Genomic DNA, 20,402 nt, shown 5'->3' with positions numbered 1-20,402 from the left:
ATAGTGGATGAGTTTGACAGGGTGTGTAAGAGGAGAAAGTTGAGAGTGAATGCTGGAAAGAGTAAGGTTATGGTATTTGAGAGGGCGAGAGAGCAGGTCATTGATTTTGCAAAGCTATACAAAGTTTGAGCAGAGGGTACAACGAAGTGTAGGATAAGGTTAGGAGAGGAGAGAATGGAGGAGATGACTGAGATGAAATATTTAGGGACAGTTTTATGTAAGCATGGAAGTATGGAAGGTGAGGTGAGGGAAAGAGCAGTAAATGGCAGACAGGCAGTAGGTGCATTGGAGAGTTATGAAAGGAAGAAGTGTGAGCATGGAGGTAAAGAGGGGAATAAGGAACAGTATTATTCTGTCGACTCTGTTGTATGCATCAGAGACATGGACATGGAATGCAGTACAGCAATCGAGAGTATGTGCAGTGGAAATGAGTTCAGTGGAAATGAGTTATAAAAGAGGTTCATGTGGTGTTTCAGGATGGGATGGAGAAAGTAATGAAAGAGTGTATGAGCGGTTTGGTATAGGAGTAACAGTGAAAGGAGTGGATTGTGGAGTTTTTCGAATGGGTGGTGTGGTACGCTGAAAAGTTTGGACACGATGAGAGTGAAGGAGAATGAATTTGTGAAGAAAGTGTTTGAGGGAGGGGGTGTCAAGGGAAGACCACCTGTGAAGTGGAGTGTTGGAGCGAGACAGTTGGAAGTAGCAGGATTGAGTGTGCTTTGGCGTACCAGATCAGGGAGAGGTGGAGACACTTCTGCCATGGCCACCACCTGGAGGGAAAATCCCATGAGTGAGCAGGGCATCAGAGATATAAATAGATAGATAGTTAGATGATTACAAGTGAGACATATGAGCTCATAACAGATATTTGAGTGCCATTCCACTTCATGGATAAGGATATGATGAAAAATTTGATTGTGTTTGTGATTCAACCAAGAGTGGAATATGCAGCAGTAGTGTGGTCTCCATAGTAAGAAGAATATTAGGAAAATAGTAAGAATTTAGAAAGCAGCAACCAAAATGGTGCCCAACTTGAGAGACAGTCATATGAGTAAATATTATAAAGATTGGGTATGCCAATCTTGGAGAAGAGATAAGAAAGAGGATATCTGATTGCAGTGCACAAGGTGTTGATGCAGGTGGAAAGGATTGACTGGAATAACCTGTTTATATCATCACCATCATCATCTCATCGACGCCTGCTCCTAGGAGCTCCCACCAGGGGATGGTCATGGCAGAAGAGTTTCCATCATTCTCTATTCATACACTCCCTCCTTGCCTGCTCAAAGTTTCTCAAGGATCTTTCACCCCTCTCCCTAATGTACTCCTGCACCCTATCCCTCCATTTCACTGGAGGTCGTCCTCAAACATTCCATCCCTCTATCTCACTCACATACACCCTCTTGGTCATCTTACTCTCCTCTATTCGCTCCATGTGACCAAACCACTTTGAAGTCTGTCGCTTCACTTCTATCACTCCAAACTTCTTCCCTTCACCCCCGTGACACATTCCAAAACGCTCGTACACACTTTCATTACTCATTCCATCCATTCTACTCACACCACATGCACTCTTCAAATAACTCATTTCCACTGCCTGCACTCTAGACCTCTGACTTTCATTCCAGGCCCATGTTTCACTTGCATATGTGAGGGTTGGTACTATTATTGTATTTCTCAAATCCCTCTTTACTTCCATGCTCACACTTCTGCCATTCATGATATGTCCCAAAAACCCTACCACCCTTCTTCCTTGCAATGCCCTTTCTCCTGTCTCTCTCTCTGTACCACCATGCTTATACATAACTGATCCAAGGTACTTAAACTCACTAACCTTCTCCATTTCTTCACCATTCAAAATTATTTTGCATTTTTTTTCACATTCAATCTCTATATGGGCATACAAAATCCACGACCTCACTTCTACTGCTCTTACAAACCATCACTTTACTTTTGTTGACATTTACTTTCAGCTTTCTCCTTTTACATACATTATCAAAAACACTTAAAAACCTTAAAGACTGTGCTTCCGTGCTGACACCCTGCCTGGTCAAACCCTTTCATCTCTGTCTATCAACATCTACCTTTCCTTTCTGCTGGAAGTATGCCTTCGTACAGCCTGTGCCTAAGAAGGGTGACCGTCCCAATCCCTCAAACTATCGCCTATAGCTTTACTTTCCTGTCTATCTAAAGCTTTTGAATCAATCCTTAACTGGAAGATTCAAAAGCACCTTTCCACTTCTAACCTTCTATCTGATCGCCAGTATGGGTTCCACAAGGGGCATTCTACTGGTGATTTTCTTGCTCTCTTAACTGATTCTTGGTCATCCTCTCTTAGCCGTTTCGTTGAAACTTTCTCTGTTGCGCTAGACATATCGAAAGCCTTCGATTGGGTCTGGCACAGATCTTTGCTTTCTAAACTGCCCTCTTTCGGATTCTATCCCTCTCTCTGTTCCTTTATCTCCAGTTTCCTTTCCGGCCGTTCTATCTCTGCTATGGTAGACGGTCACTGTTCTTCCCCTAAACCTATCAACCCTGTATTCCACAGGGCTCTGTCCTTTCACCACTCTCTTCCTGTTATTCATCAATGATCTTCTTTCCATAACAAACTGTCCTGTCCACTCATATGCCGATGACTCCAATCTGCATTATTCAACTTCTTTCAATAGAAGGCCTTCCCAACAGAAGTACATGACTCCAGACTGGAGGCTGCAGAACATTCAACCTCTGACCTTGCTATCATTTCTGATTGGGGTAGAAGGAACCTTGTGTCCTTCAATGCCTCAAAAACTAAATTTCTCCACCTATCAACTCGACACAATCTTCCGAACACTTATCCACTATTCTTCGACAACACTCCGCTGTCACCTTCTTCAACATTAAATATCCTTAATTCAAAATCTTAACTGGAAACTTCACATCTCCTCTCTCACTAAATCAGCTTCCTCGAGGTTGGGCGTTCTGTATCATCTCCACCAGTTTTTCTCCCCCGCACAGTTTCTGTCCATATACAGGGGGCTTGTCCGCCCACGTGTGGGGGGACTCCACTCACACAGCTCTTCTGGACAGAGTGGAGGCTAAGGCTTTACGTCTCATCAGCTCTCTTCCTCCTACTGATAGTTTTCTACCTCTTAAATTCCGTTGTGATGTTGCCTCTCTTTCTATCTTCTATTGATATTTTCATACTGACTGCTCTTCTGAACTTGCTAACTGCATGCCTCCCCCTTCCTGCTGCACACGACCTTCTACTCATGCTCATCCCTATACTGTCCAAACCCCTTATGCAAGAGTTAACCAGCATCTTCACTCTTTCATCCCTCATGCTGGTAAACTATGAAACAATCTTCCTTCATCTGTATTTCCTCCTGCCTACGACTTGAACTCTTTCAAGAGGAGGGTATCAGGACACCTTACCTCTCAAAATTGACCTCTCTTTTAGGCCACTCCTCTGTACTCTATTCAGGAGCAGTTAGTAGCATTTTTTTCTTTAATATTGTTTTTTTTATTATGCCCTTGAACTGTCGCTGTAAAAAAAAAAAAAAAAAAAGCTGACCAATTTTTGTAAGTCACTTTCTATTTCTGCAATGAGCACTGTGTCATCAGCAAATAAAATTGAATTCAGAACCCACTTTCTTCCCTCAGCGTACATTTTTACTCCAACTTCCCCAACTTTACCCTTTATTTCTCTCATAACACCATCCATATAAATATTGAATAACCATGGTGACATGACACACCCCTGCCTTCAGCCCACTTTTATCTCAAAATGTTCACTTGTTTCTCCACTAATTTTGACATGTGCAGATGCATCCTCATTGAAAGACTTTATTGCATTAAGCAGTTTTCCTCCCACACCATATATCTTTAAGACATCCCACAATGCCATCCAATCGACTCTGTCATAAGCTTTTTCTAAATCCATGAAGGCAGCATGGCATGGAATAGCATAACTGAGGACTCTGTCATTGACACAATCCACGTGTAGGGAGAGTTCTTGAAATTGACAAAAACCTAGATAGATTTTTGGGGTAGATAAAATAATTGCATTGATAAATTATAAATGTATACTGAACAGGTTGAATGCAGTCGCGCTACCAAATGTTGACACAGTTTTCATAATCTTTCGGACACGGCTGGCGACATCTGGCAACTACCCTCGGGGAAACATTCGCTACCGACTTTTATAAAACTACTTAATTTTAAAATCTAGTTTTGCACACACCTAATAAATATCAGCGATTCCATTCAATGCAATGAAAATTAACAGCGTACTCTATGTGAATGTGGCGAAGAGAAACGTATTGGAATGGAATGCTATGTAGCCACATTCATTTGCAGAATCGCTGGGGCGGAGTAGAGGTCACTTCACTATTTATACCTACAAGTTATAAATAATATTATTTTGATCAGATGTATATAATTGACTCGACAGTGGTGAATGGAAGAAAGTGATAGGCTAGCAGTGCAGCGCCGACCAGGCATCGTCTCTACCCATACAATAGGGTATTAATTATCGCGTCGTCTGTCGTGTGTTTCGAGAGTTTCGTGCAACTTTGAATTATATGTCTGGCCACTTGTTGATACTTCTCTTTGGATTTTACCGTTAATTAAAAATAAAGACACTTGATTTTTTTTTTTTTTTTTTTTCCAGAATCTCACTGATTTGACACACACAAGATTTATATAGTCATGCATGAATGTCGTTCCTGATGACGTTATCATCAAATGCGAATTCATTATGTAGTATTTATTTTGCATTTTATCAAATGAAGTGCAGCTAATTATTTTTTCCTATTATTCTATAATATAGGGTTTATCACTACATTGAAAGAAAGAGCAATATATTTTGTGCAGTTTTATATATATATATATATATATATATATATATATATATATATATATATATATATATATATATATATATATATATATATATATATATATATATATATATATATATATATATATATATACTTAGTCTTAACATAGAACTCATTTGACTCTTTTAATGTCTTGACCGAAAACTGTATCAAAATGTTTCGGCAGAGCTGCTTAATATATCGTTATAAGGTAAAAACTTCCACTCTATTGAATTTATTTCCTTTCTGAGTACAGTCATCCCCCGCCGTTCGCGGGTATTTAGTTCGGACTTGGTAGCGATCGTGAAACCCATGACGGCGGGACAATAACACTATTGGAAAATATGCATTAGTGGAATTCACCTCTGACAAGTCATATAAATAAAGTTTTAATCTATCCCAAAAGTAGCCCAATTTGCGATAAGTAGCCCAATCTGGCAACACTGCAGTGTGGCGGCGCGTGAATTTTTTTTTTTTTTAGGATAATGTTGCTATGAGAAAATCTCGACCAATAGCAGTCGTCCCTGAGTGAGCTGCTGGCCAATAGGAAAGCATGACGTCACAGTCTAACCGTGACGTCACTCAGGAGCAACCTAAAGGCGGTGTCACACTAGCACTTTTTCCGTCAACTTTTTCCGTCGTTTTTCTGAAAATCGTCGATTTCTTGGCTCTGACCTGTCACACAAACGGTGTTTCGTCTGAAACTTTCCGTCGGCACAGACCATGGGAATGTAAACAAACATGGAGTCCACGCTGCGGCAAAGATACGCTGCTCTGAACCTAATACTGTGTATTGTGAGACTTAGACGAGCTAAACAAGCCAAAAAGCGTGCATGGATGCGCTCATGGTTGGCTCGTCGGAAAGAGAAAAGTGTACCACAGGCTGTTAAAAGAGCTGAGTTTAGAGGATCATGAGACTCTGAAGAATTGGATCAGGTTGGACAAGAGCCAGTACCACAGACTTCTGGAGTTAGTGACACCTCTCATTGCCAGAAGTGACACCAGGATGAGGAAGGCTGTCACTGCAGGAGAGCGTTTGAGACAGGTTGAAGCCACGCGGAAAGTCTCGGTCTTGGTCTTGGAAATGTAAACAAAGGCGGAAATTTGCAGGCGGAAACGATCCTGATCGTCTGACAAATTCATGCGATAAGTTCATGCGGAACGATGAAAAATCGACGGAAATCGCGTGTCGACGGAAAAAGTGCTAGTGTGACACCGCCTTAACGTCCATTGCCCCGCCTCCCTCCTCTCTCCCTTCCCCCCTCCTCTCTGCCTCCCTCCCTCCCTCCTCTCTCCCTTCCCCCCTCCTCTCTGCCTCCCTCCCTCCTCTCTGCCTTCCTATTTAGCGTCAATGCATCCGCGTATACGCGAAACTGGGGCCGCGTATAAGCGGGGGGGGGGTCACAATTAGTTGACCGCGAATACGCGAAACCGCGATGGGTGAGACCGCGAACGGCGGGGGGTGACTGTATCATATTTTGTGTATGTATAACAAAATCACTCCTAAACATCCCTTCCCTTCGAATAATATTATGTATTATTTGAACGAAAATCATTGCAAACTGTGTCAACACTTCTTAGCGCGACTGTACATACAATTAAAATGTAACCTTTTGCAAGTCTTAAGTTATATTATTTGCACATGGTACTATTGATATTAAGATTCAATCCATTTACAGTTGCAAGAGAAGTGTGGGCGGCCCTCACTGGCTCTCACCAGTCAGACCAATGAGGATGACAGTGACCTGGATCTCCAGTGAAGACCCAAGACCTGTACCCACCTCAGGGATCTCAACATCCAGGCCTACAGGTGGGTTGCAGATGGGAACAGGTAGCCTTCTCGTGTTCATTTCTACAGTTTAGAAACTCATAGTATATTCTTTCATGATTCATTTAGAAAGCTGAGTAAGTCTTAGGAGCCTCTATGTATATGTATATTGTACATAAAGATATCCTGATATATCAGTAGTCAAGACATTAGTTGCAGTCTGTTGGTGATTTTTTTATTATCCAGAAGGCAGGGTTGTGATGTTTGGTACTTCCACAGCATTGGCATGGTGCAAGATAAATTATAAAGCATGATAAGAGGGTGCTGCTACCTCACCACACTTCCCTGCCCTTCTGCATTTATCATAAAAAATTGTGAGAAGGATGGTTCAGTCACTGACACTGTAAGGTCTTAATATCAGTGTAACAAGAGAATTTAATGCGAGTAGTAGTTGACTGCGATGGTTCATTTATTTTAAGGATTTGATGCCTGAGTCTTGAGACAAGGACACACTTATGCGTGTATTCATAAGGTGATACTCACCTAAAGAAAACAGAGGCAGGCATACATGTGCTGCAGTACACATGAGATATGTTATTTTTTTAACTTGCAAAATCTTCTTTGTGTACATGCAGACTTTCCATGACTGTTTCACCTGAAGTCACGTGTATGAAATGTGTACTGTGTGGGTTCAGGTTTTCTGTAGTCTTGAGTTACTATATGTTAAATGCAGTTTAGATATATTTGTTATATATTTCTAGGTTATTTGCCTACTATATGTTTTTTTATGGTGAGTGTTTGTTTTGCACTCTCAAATAGTTAAAAAAAATTATCCGCTTAGGTTTATTTTCTGGTAAGGAGGATTTGTAAATAATTGACAAGTGCATATTTGTGTTTATTCACAGGTTTTAGTAGGTACAGCTGGAAGATGGAAAGTTTGACAGTTTATTATAGTTATTTGCTGCTTCTCTTTAGTTAATAAAAGGGCCACTGCTTCATATAAATATTTTAGTGGAAGTTCAGCATCTTGAATTCAGCTTTAGTCCCCTGGCAGTAACGAGGGGCTTCTGGCTGGTCTCAAAAGCTACACCTCTCATTAGAAACCTAGGCATGAAGCTTTATAAGGCAAACATTTTCTGGAATGTTTAACCATAAGAATGACAGAGCAAATCTTGATGTTGCCCTCACCCCACCACCACCACCACCACCACACTTTTCTTGGTAGCCAGTGGGCTCTCCTCATTCCTCATGATACAAAGTAACAATATGTTCAGTTATTTTGATATGGTATTTTGTATAATATGTATGTCAGGACATGAATAGTCAGAAAACTTATAAGTAATTATGTATGCTTAATATACTTTTTTAGAGGAGATTGATACTGAATCATTGTCATTATTTTAAGGTGCTTTCAGAAAAGAAAAAAAACACTAACCAGTGCTTTCTTATGTTCTTACTGATTCCTCATTGTAGAGTATTGTGTGTATACAGAGAGGAAGCAGTGATGAACTAGGCATATCCGATATGTACTCATAGTGAACAACATACACTAACTTTGTTACTGGACACAGCACAGGAAGAAAGGTTTCAAACTATCTCTAGATGTATAGATCTATCAAGCATTTTTTTCCAGAGGGGCAGAAATTTAGGATATGAACGAGATTGTGCAAGTTGTAGGTCAAGAAGAGTATAAGGAAAGCAAGCTTTTGGAGCTCAGAGATTATTGCAAAAAGTGCATGTGCAAAAGTGAAAAAAAAACAGTAAGATTAATTTCTTATTTATGCTTATTATACATATAGTGGTCTCTTAATTGGCTTGTTAGGATTTGGCAAATTCACAGTAGGCATCCCTAATCAGTTACGACCCTGATTCTCGTATGGCAACTATTTTTTCTCAGTGGGCAATTAGTTACCCTCTAAAAATACCTAAATTGTATATAGCGACATGTTTTTTTCCTAGGAAATGCTCTCTAACTGTTCTCAGTGTATTTCTTCAATCCTCATCGAAAAATTATCAATATAACAGAGTGCTCGTTGTGGAAAATGTCATGCCCTGCCTCCACAATGTGTCAGGTAATATACCAAATAGAGAATTTGTGGTTCTTGGTAGGACCTGATGGTCGGCCGTAGCCTGTTGTGGCGCAGGAAAGTGTTTGTACAGTACTCTTCTGAGTTTTGCGCTTGCTTCGTTCTGAAGATATAGTGCTAAACTCAAGGAACGCGAAACTCAGGATATTGATAACACTGAAAAAGTGCTTATTTGTTCCAGCCCGTGGAGAAGCTACCTTTTTTTTCCACTTTAGTCAATTGTTATCTCAAAATACTTACCTTGGAAAAAGGAAGAAAATGGGAAGAGAGAACTGGTCATTTTGAAGCTGTAACTGAAGGCAGCTGCCTTAAGTTTGGCTGATGGTTCTCAAAACATGCTTGTGATTTGCTGAGTCTGATGACGTCACCGACAGCGCTCCCACAATCAGTGGCCTCACTGCCTTAACCCGGTAGCAGCGACGGGCCAAATTTGTGGCTTCACCGTGTAGCAGTGACGGGCCAAATTTGTGCCATGATATTTACCCCCCAAAATAGATGATACATAATCTGATCACAAATGCTTTGATATATATTATGAAATGGTTTGTGTGAGGGGTGATTTTTTCTCATTTTTCTCGCTTGAAGGGACCATTAAGAAATATGATCCCCGCTGCTACCGGGTTAATACGGTGTCACACTGGTCATTTTCCTCCAGTTGTTTGGGGGTACAGGCAACGCCTGTATGCCCAACCAGGAGCGAGTTGTCAGTGTCCATAAGATGGTGTTGCATTGAGCCTTTTTCCTCCAACCGTGTTGGCTGTAGGGGCAACCGGCAACTCAAACTTCTCCGGGGCCGGATTCACAAAGCATTTAGTGCATAGTTTTGGACCTCAACAACAAGGTGCGATTTACAAAGCTTTGCAGTATGAACTACTAGTTATTAGCTGTCTTAACGCATTCATGCACAAAACATTAATGACATCATGAGGCGCGTTAGCTACTACAGGTTGTCCACCGCAATACCACACACATTCACAAAGCTCTCGTCTCACTGCGTGACACTAAGTTTGTTGTCCAATAACTACTGCCTCGGAGGTGTAGTAAGTGTTAACAGTATTATCATATTTACATATAAATGCTTCTAAATCGTGTTTTTCAACTTGAGATACAACCTTGCAAGTAAGAGAAGTCAGTTCCTTTATAAAATGATAATATACACACTCTTTGATATGTATGAGAAGTGTGAGTGGTATGATATGTTTTCCCAGCAACGCCGACGCCCCGGACTGCCAGTCCTTCGTTTTCCTCCCTTCAATCTTTCTTTTCTTCCTCTTTATTCATCTTCTTACCTCCTCCTCATCCATTCATCCATCCATCTCTAAATGTTGTTCCTCTGTGGGGGGACCATGGGCCATAGCCCATGAAGAGGGAGCCGACAGACCGACTTTATCAGCTGTCGCCGACCAAAAGTTGGCTCTGTCAACAAGGATTGACGTGTCTCTGCCCTTCACATCCTGTCTGTTTTTTCTCTCGTCCCCTCCTTAATATCTAAAGCATTCAGCAGATATAGCAAGACAGTCTTAACTTTCCCTCGTTCCTTCCCTCCATCCTTCGTTTCTGTCTGCATCTGTCCCAGATTTTCTTTCCTTTCTTCCTGCCTCAATCTCTTCATCTTATTTTTCTTCCCCTTAAGTGTATTTGTAGATAACAAAACGTCGAAAAGCAGCGTTACCTTGACATAAATGTGAAGCAGACAATGAGATAAGTTCCCAGACCACCATTTAGCACAGTGTACATTAAAAAATTAAAAAATTTTAATTCTAACATAAACGTCATAATCACTGTCGGGGGATGTGTGAGAACAACTGTTTATCAACAAGTCTGTTTGTTTACATTCGCTTCTGATCTTGTGTAGTTCGCTTGAGGACAGCCAGGAACACGACACTGGCGTGGCGTTGTCTTGTACCCTTGTTTTAGTCCACCGGATCCTGATCTGCGTGGGGGCTTCGTGGTGCAGTGGTTAGCACACTCAGCTCACAACCAAGAGAGCCTGGGTTCGATTCTCAGGCGGAGTGGAAAAATTTGGGCGGCTTTTCTGATACCCTATGCCCCTGTCCACCCAGCAGTGAATGGGTACCAGGTATTAATCAGGGGTTGTGTCCTGTCTCCTGGGATCTGTTCCCTTCTATAATTCCTTCCCCTTCTGTCTCTCTCCGGCATATGACCACAGATGTTGCACTGACTAAAAGAAACTATTCCTGACCTGCGCATGCGCAGATCAGGATCAGCACGGTACCGTGTCATTTGTTGACTGCTTGTCGTACAAGGGGTGCAGGTTATCTCATTTATCACATGCTGACATTGTCTCACCCAAGTTTAATTTTTTTTTTTTTTATAAAACTAGATGGTGACGTATATATTGAATTTGAAAAATGATTGAAATATGAAAGCGTATATATTGATTTTGAAAAATGCTTGAAATATGAAAGTTTGTTCCTGCACCCCTTGTATGTTGGTAAATGTGATAAATGAGATAACCTGCACCCCTTGTATGTCAGTAAATGTGATAAATGAGATAACCTGCACCCCTTGTATGTCAGTAAGTGTGATAAATGAGATAACCTGCACTCTTTGTATGTCGGTAAATGTGATAAATGAGATAATCTGCACCCTTTGTATGACAAGCAATCGACAATAGACACGGTACCTTGCTGAAATTTATTCACCCTGTATATGTAAACAAAGTCTGCGCATGCGCAGATCAGGATCGGATGGAATAAAACAAGGGTACGAAACTTGTCGCCACACCAGGAATCCTAGAATTTTCATGGACTGGAGGAAAAGTTTTTTGAACTGTGGTTCCCAAGCACTCGATGTACTCTTATCTTGTCAATTAAACAGTAAACAAAGCAGCTCTGCCAGTCTACTTTATGAGTCTTCTGGCCGGCCACCTTCCACAGCTCTTCTCTCCTCAGCCACTGCTGAGCCGTCGTCTGTTTGTTTGCATTAGCTGCACTGTTGCTCGTACCCACCACCATTTTCCATTTTTATGGACAATTGACAACTCGCTTTTGGTTGGGCATATGGGCAGTCACAGTTGCCCGTAGCCCCAATGGTTGGAGAAAAATGGCCAGTGTGACACCGCCTTATGACACTTTAAGCGCGGGCTAGATTTTGCCGTGCCTGGTCTGCCACGCGGGCATATTCACTCAAAAACACACCTCACTTCAACCTCAAGTATCTTCTCTCTTACTGAGGTAATGTTGCTGAATGAGGTATCATTGTAAAGTCCTTTTCCTTAGCTGTCCTTTGACGTTAATTTGAACACCATATAAGCATTGGTAGAACGAGTACAGAGTTATGAAGTAGGAACTATGAAAACATATTATTATAGACAGATACCCACCTCTATTGTTCTTATTTTCTATTATTTAGCAATAAAAAGCATCACTTTTTTACAGCTTCTGTGTACCATACCCATATAAAGCTAAAAAACGGCATGTTTACTGTACTTGACAACAAACTAGTCAAATCTGGCGGCGCGTTCATTAAAAAAAATGCCATGTCCACTATTGTGGACACCTGTGCTACGAGCCCACGCTCCGGCTGTCCACTATTGTGGACACCTGTGCTACGAGCCCACGCTCCGGCTGTCCACTATTGTGGACACCTGTGCTACGAGCCCACGCTCCGGCTGTCCACTATTGTGGACACCTGTGCTACGAGCCCACGCTCCGGCTGTCCACTATTGTGGACACCCGCGGTCCACAATAGTGGACACCCGGAGCATGCCACCAACGATAAGTAGATGTGACCCGTACATGTCAAAGCAGCGCGAAACTCGGGGCGATAATACGTGAAAGTCAGGATGGTAAGAATTTAGGACTAAGCGTGAAACTCGAGGATTGCGAAACTCGGATAGCGCTAAACAGAGGAGAGTAATGTGGAGTGCCAGAGTTCATGCATCAATATTTGCCATGCAACTTTATATTTGCTTCCCATACCATTATAAGGATGCAAGAGGCATAAATTATGTGTCTGGCAGCAATGTATATGCTCTTCCCCACTCACTGGTGTGAGGGAAGAAAGGCTCCCTCCCTCCCCTCCCTCCAGTAGGGGTGGACAGTTAGTATCCCTTGAACAATTTAGCCTGAAATTTTCCCTACATCCTCGTGTTTCTGCTCATTTTTGTTGGATTACATAATGGATGGAAAACATACAGATGACAAAACAAATCCAGCAATCAATGAAGTTTCCATTGCTAGGCACAGTAATGAGGAAATTTGCAAGCTAAAACGACTGATGCTTAAAATAGTGCAAAACTTGATCAACTGATTTAAGGGTGGCAGAGACAGGACAATCACACTCCCTGAGAAACAACCAGGGAAACCATAATTTTTGAGAAAAACTCAAGGACTACAAAGAAACATTGAGCAATTTTACACCAACATTACCTAATAAAGCATTTCCATTACCTAAGAGCAGCATAAAATATCATAAGTAACATTATTCATCAGCCATATATACTATCAGTGTTGGAAAAATTACAAATTTTTTTAATGAAAAAAAATATTTAATCAGATTTTTTTTATTGAAATCAAAATTTTAATTATTTTGTTTTTGTTTTTTTGCTTTAATCACCTTTTTATTTGCTTTGATTATTTGTTTCACTTTTATGAGGACATTTTCTTGTAAGAACCTTTGCCAATGTCAAATGAATCCATAGTTTAGTGTTGTTACATTACCCAAGATGAGTTTTCACTTGAGGAATCATAAGTAGAAAACCACTGGTAGTTTAATCAGATCTGACAAGATAAAGTAACCAGCACATAAATACAGACAACCAACCTGTCTATTTATATGTTGTCAATTTGGATCATATTAATAAGAAGTTAGACTTAATGATGTTCATGTGCATGAAAAAAAGAATTATGCTCATCAACCTTCATTATTACATTTATGTTTATTACCAACAAAAAGACATTACACTTCTTTTTTGATCTTTTGAATATTTGTCTTGTAAGAGAAGGCAACCATTCACTGGTGCCTTCTGAGTAGAAGTCAGGGCAGCAGACCAACTACACCACTAATGAGCTAAAAGGTCACCATGGTTCATTGGTAGCGTAGTCGGTATACTGCCCTGACTTCTCCTCAGAAGGCACGGGTCCGATCCCCGGCATTAACCCCTTCAATATGAGGACATGTATACTTCGTCCTTGCGTGCCCCGTACCATATCCGAGGACGTGCATACTACGTCCTGGCTCACTTTAGCCAATGTACAAGTTATTTTATCTCTATATATATGCTTACATCTCAAAATTATCAATTAATTTATGTTTCTTTATGTGCACCATTTAATTCTGCATGTTTTCATATATAATACATGATGATTATGTTGAGTTTATGGCTGAAAACTTGTTATATTCAATAGCGACATTTGAAAATTGCCACACGCGGCGATCCCAGATATGGTGCAGGGCGCTGATTTGGCCCGGCCTTAGTGAGTTTCTTTATGTGCACCATTTAATTCTGCATGTTTTCATTTATAATACGTGATGATTATGCTGAGTTTATGGCTGAAAACTTGTTTTATTCAATAGCCACATTTGAAATTTGGCGCACACGGCGATCCCAGATATGGCGCGGGGCGCTGTTTTGGCCCGGCCGTAGTGAAGGGGTTAAGTGGTGCTCATTATGGGATTTTTTCAGTGTCAATACAGCTTCCTTAATGTATATATACACCATTGTGCCTAAAAGGGTTGATTAAAAATGTTTCCATCTGTCACAAGTGTGAGCGGGGTTATCCTCACCTTCATGTCCACAGTGTGGGGCCGGGGCATCAGGTAATACCAAAAATTGCGGCGTACAATTTGACCAGGCGTACAAGTTGACCAAGATTATGAACTCAAAATTATAGGTTAGGCCTACACTTGCCGTATAAGTCAGCCCCCAAAATACGGTAGGCTACTGGTAGACCAAAACTTAAATGTGGATAAGCTACTGGATTATATACACTTATTGTCACAAAAACATATTAACCCTCTCGTGCCCCGTAAGTTTCCAATAAGTTTCTGTTCCACTCACCATGCATTTCTCAGGCCCAACCGGCCTTTGTTTGGCGCTGCGATACTCTACATTCCCAGACGTATTTTACCCTCACAGATATATCGTACCCCAATAAATTTGGTATCAATGGCTTCATAAAGACTTGTACTAGAACATGTACAAATAAAAATAGAGGAAAATAAACAATACAAATACAAATACAAATCTCTGTATAGAGTATTGTAGACAATAAATCCTATGTACAAACTCTTCCATAGCTAGCTAACTCAAAATTTTGTGAGCCAACTTTTTTAGCCGAATATATGTTACAAAGCAGAATTTAGTGAAGATTCTTATGGTATCCTGAAAATCCTCATACGCCCATTAGTTCCCAAGTTACACCAAGAAAACTATTTTTTTTTTTTAGGTGACCGACCCCTCCTCCCTCCTCCTCATCACTCCTCATATACGCTCCTTAGAAAGGTTGCCATATGTTACCATTAAAAAACTTATCCTAACAAATGATGCTCCCAAATTTGATGCAATTTCACCAAAAACTTAATTCTTAATCAATTTTTAAAACTTTTATGATGCGTTTCGTGTCATTGGGTGCCAGGACCTTTTTACCCTTGATGACGCGAAACGCGTCATAGGGCGTGAGAGGGTTAAGCTGGTGTCACACTGGGCATTTTCTTCCAACCGCTTTGGCAGTAGGGGCAATTGGTTACTCAACTTTTCTGGGTGTGCATCACACATGGCCAAGGTTGGTTACCCATATCCACAGCATAAACAAACCATGGACCATTCATGTCATTTTAAATTATTCTTGGCGAAGTTTTCATGCCTGTGGTCCCACAGCTCGGGGTGTTCTCTTATCTTGTTAATTAAATAGTAAACAAAGCAGCTCTGCCAGTCTACTTTACAAGTCTCTTGATAGAGCATCTTCCACTGTTCCACACTCCTCAGCCACTGCTGTCGTGTGTTTGTTTACATACAGCAGCACAGTTGCTCGTACCCACAACCCTTTTCCATCCATACAGACAACCAACAACTCACTGCTGTTTGGGTGTATGGGCAACCGCAGTTGCCACTCGGTGGTAAAGGTTCGCATTTTATCCTAGTCGTATAAGTTGACCCTTTGTTTTGGAGAGATTTTGTCAGACTCCAAAAGTAGACTTGTATGCCACAATTTACGGTAGATCGCAGAAGTGCCACTGGCGTGATGACCTTTTAGCTCATCGGTGGTGTAGCCGGTATGCCACCCTGACTTCTATTCAGAGGGCACGGGTTTGATCCCCCGGCACTCAGTGGTGTACACTGCGTTATTTTTTTTACTGTGCTATTATAGTCATATAATGAACAACGTTCATTATATGCGAAAAGTTTGGATGCCTCACATATAACAGATTATTGGATATAACATCACCTCCTTCCCTAAGTTGGTTAATTAAAGTGAGGGTTTACTGTAATGGGAGATTACGCTATAACATACCTTATCGGGGAGACACACAACACAGGAAAAAATGCCATGTATGATGACCTGTCAGTATTAAGAATACTGGATACTGCACTGGCAGTACCCATCACTACTGGTACTGAGAGTCTGATACTGGTACCTGCCCAGCCCTACCGCTGAAAGGAGACCTGTTTGTTTATATTTATCATCTGAACAAGTTGCTTGCAGTTATGATCCAGTGTTTATATTGGTTTTATATTTTTTCACCTGATTTTTATAGGAAGAAGCATTCATTGGTGACTAATTTGCATTATATAATAAATTGAAGTACCTAAAGTTGAAAAAGAAAATGGGGACCCAACAGTTGTGAGATTTACATATTTGTAAGAAATTTACTTAAATTACAGTCCAGTTTATAGTATGTATAGCTAATGAATAATGCTAATGTGATATTTTATGATGCTTTATTCATGTATCCTTCCTTAGGAACGGATGCAAAGAACTGAGCTTTAACTGCATTTTGTTAGCCAACACAGTGTCGTGTGCATAAAATTAGTGCATTTTTGTGCTGGTTAGTGGAGCGTCATGTAAATTAATCTTATACATTTATTTCCCATGTGATTTCCCACCATTGAGTGGACTGTAAGTGAATGGGAAGTGTCGTATCCCATCTTAGGATGACTCAGCAGTGTTTTCCAGGCCTGTCAGTGTGTCTCTGGCCACACAAGACGCGTAGTGCAGCTCATGATGAAAGACGCTACTGAAGAGATGGTCAGGTTGTAAGGGAGGGTTTGGGAGTGCAAGGGGGCATTAGGTTTGTGGGAAAGCATCATTTTTACATTGCCACTTCTACAGATAGTGTAATAACCAAACCCACCATGATCTACTCAGCCAGCCATCATTTATTTAGCCCCTGTGCTTTGGTATGACCATTTCTGTCCAAATATGTTTAGTGTCTCTGGGGTGGTACAGCCAGTATTGTCCAATGCGTGCAACCCCATCTTTGAGTAAATTGGAGGCCATGGTGACATGTGGCAATTGGTAGGTCACTTCTGGGTCAGTTGACAGCAGCAATGTCAGAGCTGGGTGTCAGCCATCACTAGTGGGTTTATTTTGTAACCAAAAATACCTGGTAATGCTAGATCAATGAATAAAAGTATCAAATGGTAACAAAAACTGGATCATAACTACAAACAGGTACTCAGCTGTGACATGTCAGCAAGAGATGGCGGTGATGGCAATGCAGCATTCACCATTTTCTTTTAAAAGTTCTGCTTGCGCAAAAATATTATACTACTACAAATTAAATATGTGCTTGACTCCAGTACATACTGTATTTACATGCGAATTTAAGGTCAAATCGTGATGCTTAACACCATGAAACAATTAAAAAATAGGTCTGGAGCACACACGACTACCTAGCGGGGTGTTGCTGACATTGATCAGGGGATGGAATCAGATGTATGCCGAGATTTCTATTTTATTTATTTTGAGTAAGGTATATAATGAATTAATGGAACACTTATTTAATGAGTGCTTTAAATAACTCTGACCGTGTCTTCATTCAAAATTATCAGAAGAAAACTGGCATGTTTTATGGCAAAAGAAAATATGTAATTTGAGTAAAAGAAGGTAAACTTTAATTTTGTGCCATTACTCACTGTATTCTGTATTTGAATTGTTATACATGATTTTTCCTTATGCACAATCTAACTTGGAACCTAATATCCATGTATAAGGAGGGATTAGTACTGTATTCCTATTATCTTCACTGTGTTTCTTTTATATTATCTAATAAAAGTATATGCACCAATAGAAATATAGAAAAATCAATAAGCTTAAAATGATATAACTATATATTATTCATGAACGAATTTTTATGAAAGTATTAGTGTTTAAACATTTGAATTTGCTATGCATGGGTAACCCGGATGGAGCCCTGCACCTACAAAGACAACTCAACTTTTAAGTATGACTGAGGTGTGTGGGTAAGACAAAATGTGGTAGCTGAGGCAGGAAGGGAGGCTACTGGGCTGCTCTTTCACCCTCCTCACCATTGCCACCACCATCCTCCTTTCTCCTCTTGAGGCAAGGTGTAAACCACTGTCAAACAATGCATGCAGCAAGAAGCGACTGTACATCATGACACTGCGTACTTATGGCAAGGACTGAGGTAGGAGACTTGGGAGGATGGATGCCAATGATGTCCCACATTTGGCCAAGGTGGCAACTGATTTGACCTCGCTTGTGGGACTTTTTTTTTTTTTTTTTTTTTTTTTTAGATTTGAAATTTCCTCATTAGACATGTAGTGTTGTTAGATGTGAACTTGTTAGATGCAAGACCTTAGTGTAGTGGCTTATCAGCTGCTTGTAGTATCAGTGATTAAATGGTAAAAGCAATGGACCAAACACTTTGTCTTGGTGTAATTGGGAGTAGGTTAGGTAAGGTTTGGTTTGTAAGTGTGTGCATGCACAAACCACAACCAAGACTGAAACCCGGATTAAGCATTTGGTCCATTGTTGCATCCATTCGAGCACTGACTCTGCTTGTAGTTTTGTTCCAGTTTTCACTATCATGTAATATTTTCATTACCTGATTTTTATAAAAGGAAGCATTAATAAGTAAATATTTCCCAGTAGTCTGATACATGTGAGCACATGGAGAGTTGAAAAAGAAAATTAGGGGTGTTTTTCTGCACCTGCCATTGCTGTGTGTGTCCTTTGTCTTCATGCACCACCTGACCAACTGCTGTAGTAATGATCTCATTTGTAGTTCCCATTTAATATTCTCATTACCTAATTCTTTTACAAAAAAATGCATTAGTAAGTAATTTACAGTAGTATGATTAAAATAAGTGCCTGGAGAGTTGTAAGAGAAAATAGTGGATGCTTCTTAGCTGAAGATAATTCTGCATCCTTTGTTATCATTTGCTGGGTGACCAACTGCTTGTAGTAGTTAGGATAGATTTTATTACTCATTTGATATTTTAATTGCCCAGTTTTTATGCAAAAGCATTGAGAAAGAAAATAACGAACTTTTTGTCACCCTTGCCAAGGCATATATATAAATAACTTTTGAACTTCATTGTATAGAATGCAAGATAGTTTTGAGACCTGTTCTTCTAGAAAAATGTGTCATACACCAAAACACATGTCTGCCTTTCCATCCTACAAAGTTAGATTTTTATCACATTGTTTATTGTTTTCAAATTGCTACTTTATGATATGAATGATTTATTCATTAAACTTTTCCTCTACTGACATTTCTGAAGTATCACATTAAAAACCTCACTTCTATTTGTTTTACCAATGTCCCTTGGAAAGTTTCTCTTCCTTCTTCATTTAACATCCAGACAGGATGTTCACTGTACTTGGTTTTAAGTGTTAGGTTTAACAACTGTATTAGAAACAAATTAATTTGTTCAGGTTTTTTGGTACAAGTAGATGTTTGTGCATGAGCTATGTCTTGATGGTTTGTATTCATAATAAGGCATATTACCACAGTGCTTGGCAGTATAGCCATATGGCATAAAATTTTCAGGTTGAAGGGAAACCTGACCAACAAATTATTTTCAAAAATATTGTAGCTCCCAGGCAACTGCCACAATTGTCATTATTTGTTGCATCATTGAGTAGTACTTCATAAGAGGACTTGTTTATGATTATATGAAGGCTGGATAGTCATGATGTCTTGCATAATATAGCATTTCAACAGCAGAGCTTTCCTAACACCTGGCAGTGGTACAGAGTTGCTCAATATTTTAGTATTCTTGGAGTTGGCCTTTGTCATGTGAGTCTAGTCTGGTATGGGAATCATTACTCTTCACCAACAGAATTCGTGTTTACTGTGTCGGGCTTTCAGTATATTATGATAATGGTGTAGATTTAATGTGGACATGAGTTTCAGGAGCTAGTTCTGAGAGTATGTAGTCCAACCTGTATATATGTATGGTTCTGATGTATGTACACAGTATGAAAATCTCAAGTTTATTTGGCAAAATGTAAACTTTTTATAATTTCACTCTTCTTACAGCAGTTTTCAAATTAAAGGTAAGTAGATTACTACTGTCTGGATATTAGAACCAGTCCTTTTATGCAGTTTATTTGTTACAAGTTTGTATTTTCTCAATGCTGCATAAATTTCATGTATATTTTCCACTTTTGTTAAAGGCTAACCACACTTTACTGTAGCAACTTATCTTTTTTATATTCCAAAAAGATTCAATAAGGAGTCATTTCTCTATTC

At 40.1% G+C, this 20,402-nt stretch overlaps 1 protein-coding gene across 4 annotated transcripts in view; it reads left to right on the top strand.

The window, feature by feature from the left end:
- LOC126980196 (probable protein phosphatase 2C T23F11.1) overlaps nt 1-20,402 on the top strand; it is a 68,786-nt gene that overhangs the window by 37,781 nt on the left and 10,603 nt on the right. For 2 of the 4 annotated variants that reach the window (XR_007732973.1, XR_007732971.1), the window contains exon 8: nt 6,539-6,669. Coding sequence is in view for 1 of the 4 variants with exons in the window: in XM_050829829.1 (XP_050685786.1) it covers nt 6,539-6,619 (81 nt within the window). In the remaining 3 variants the exon portion in view is untranslated. Of the gene's footprint in view, nt 1-6,538; nt 8,606-20,402 lie in introns of those variants that run through there. The other 2 variants (XR_007732972.1, XM_050829829.1) reach the window with 2 other exon arrangements.

This window comes from Eriocheir sinensis, chromosome 43, assembly GCF_024679095.1.
Source record: "Eriocheir sinensis breed Jianghai 21 chromosome 43, ASM2467909v1, whole genome shotgun sequence".
Classification (NCBI taxonomy): domain Eukaryota; kingdom Metazoa; phylum Arthropoda; class Malacostraca; order Decapoda; family Varunidae; genus Eriocheir; species Eriocheir sinensis.
The sequence above is the reverse complement of the archived record's forward strand: the minus strand, read 5'-3'. Positions and strand labels throughout refer to the sequence as shown.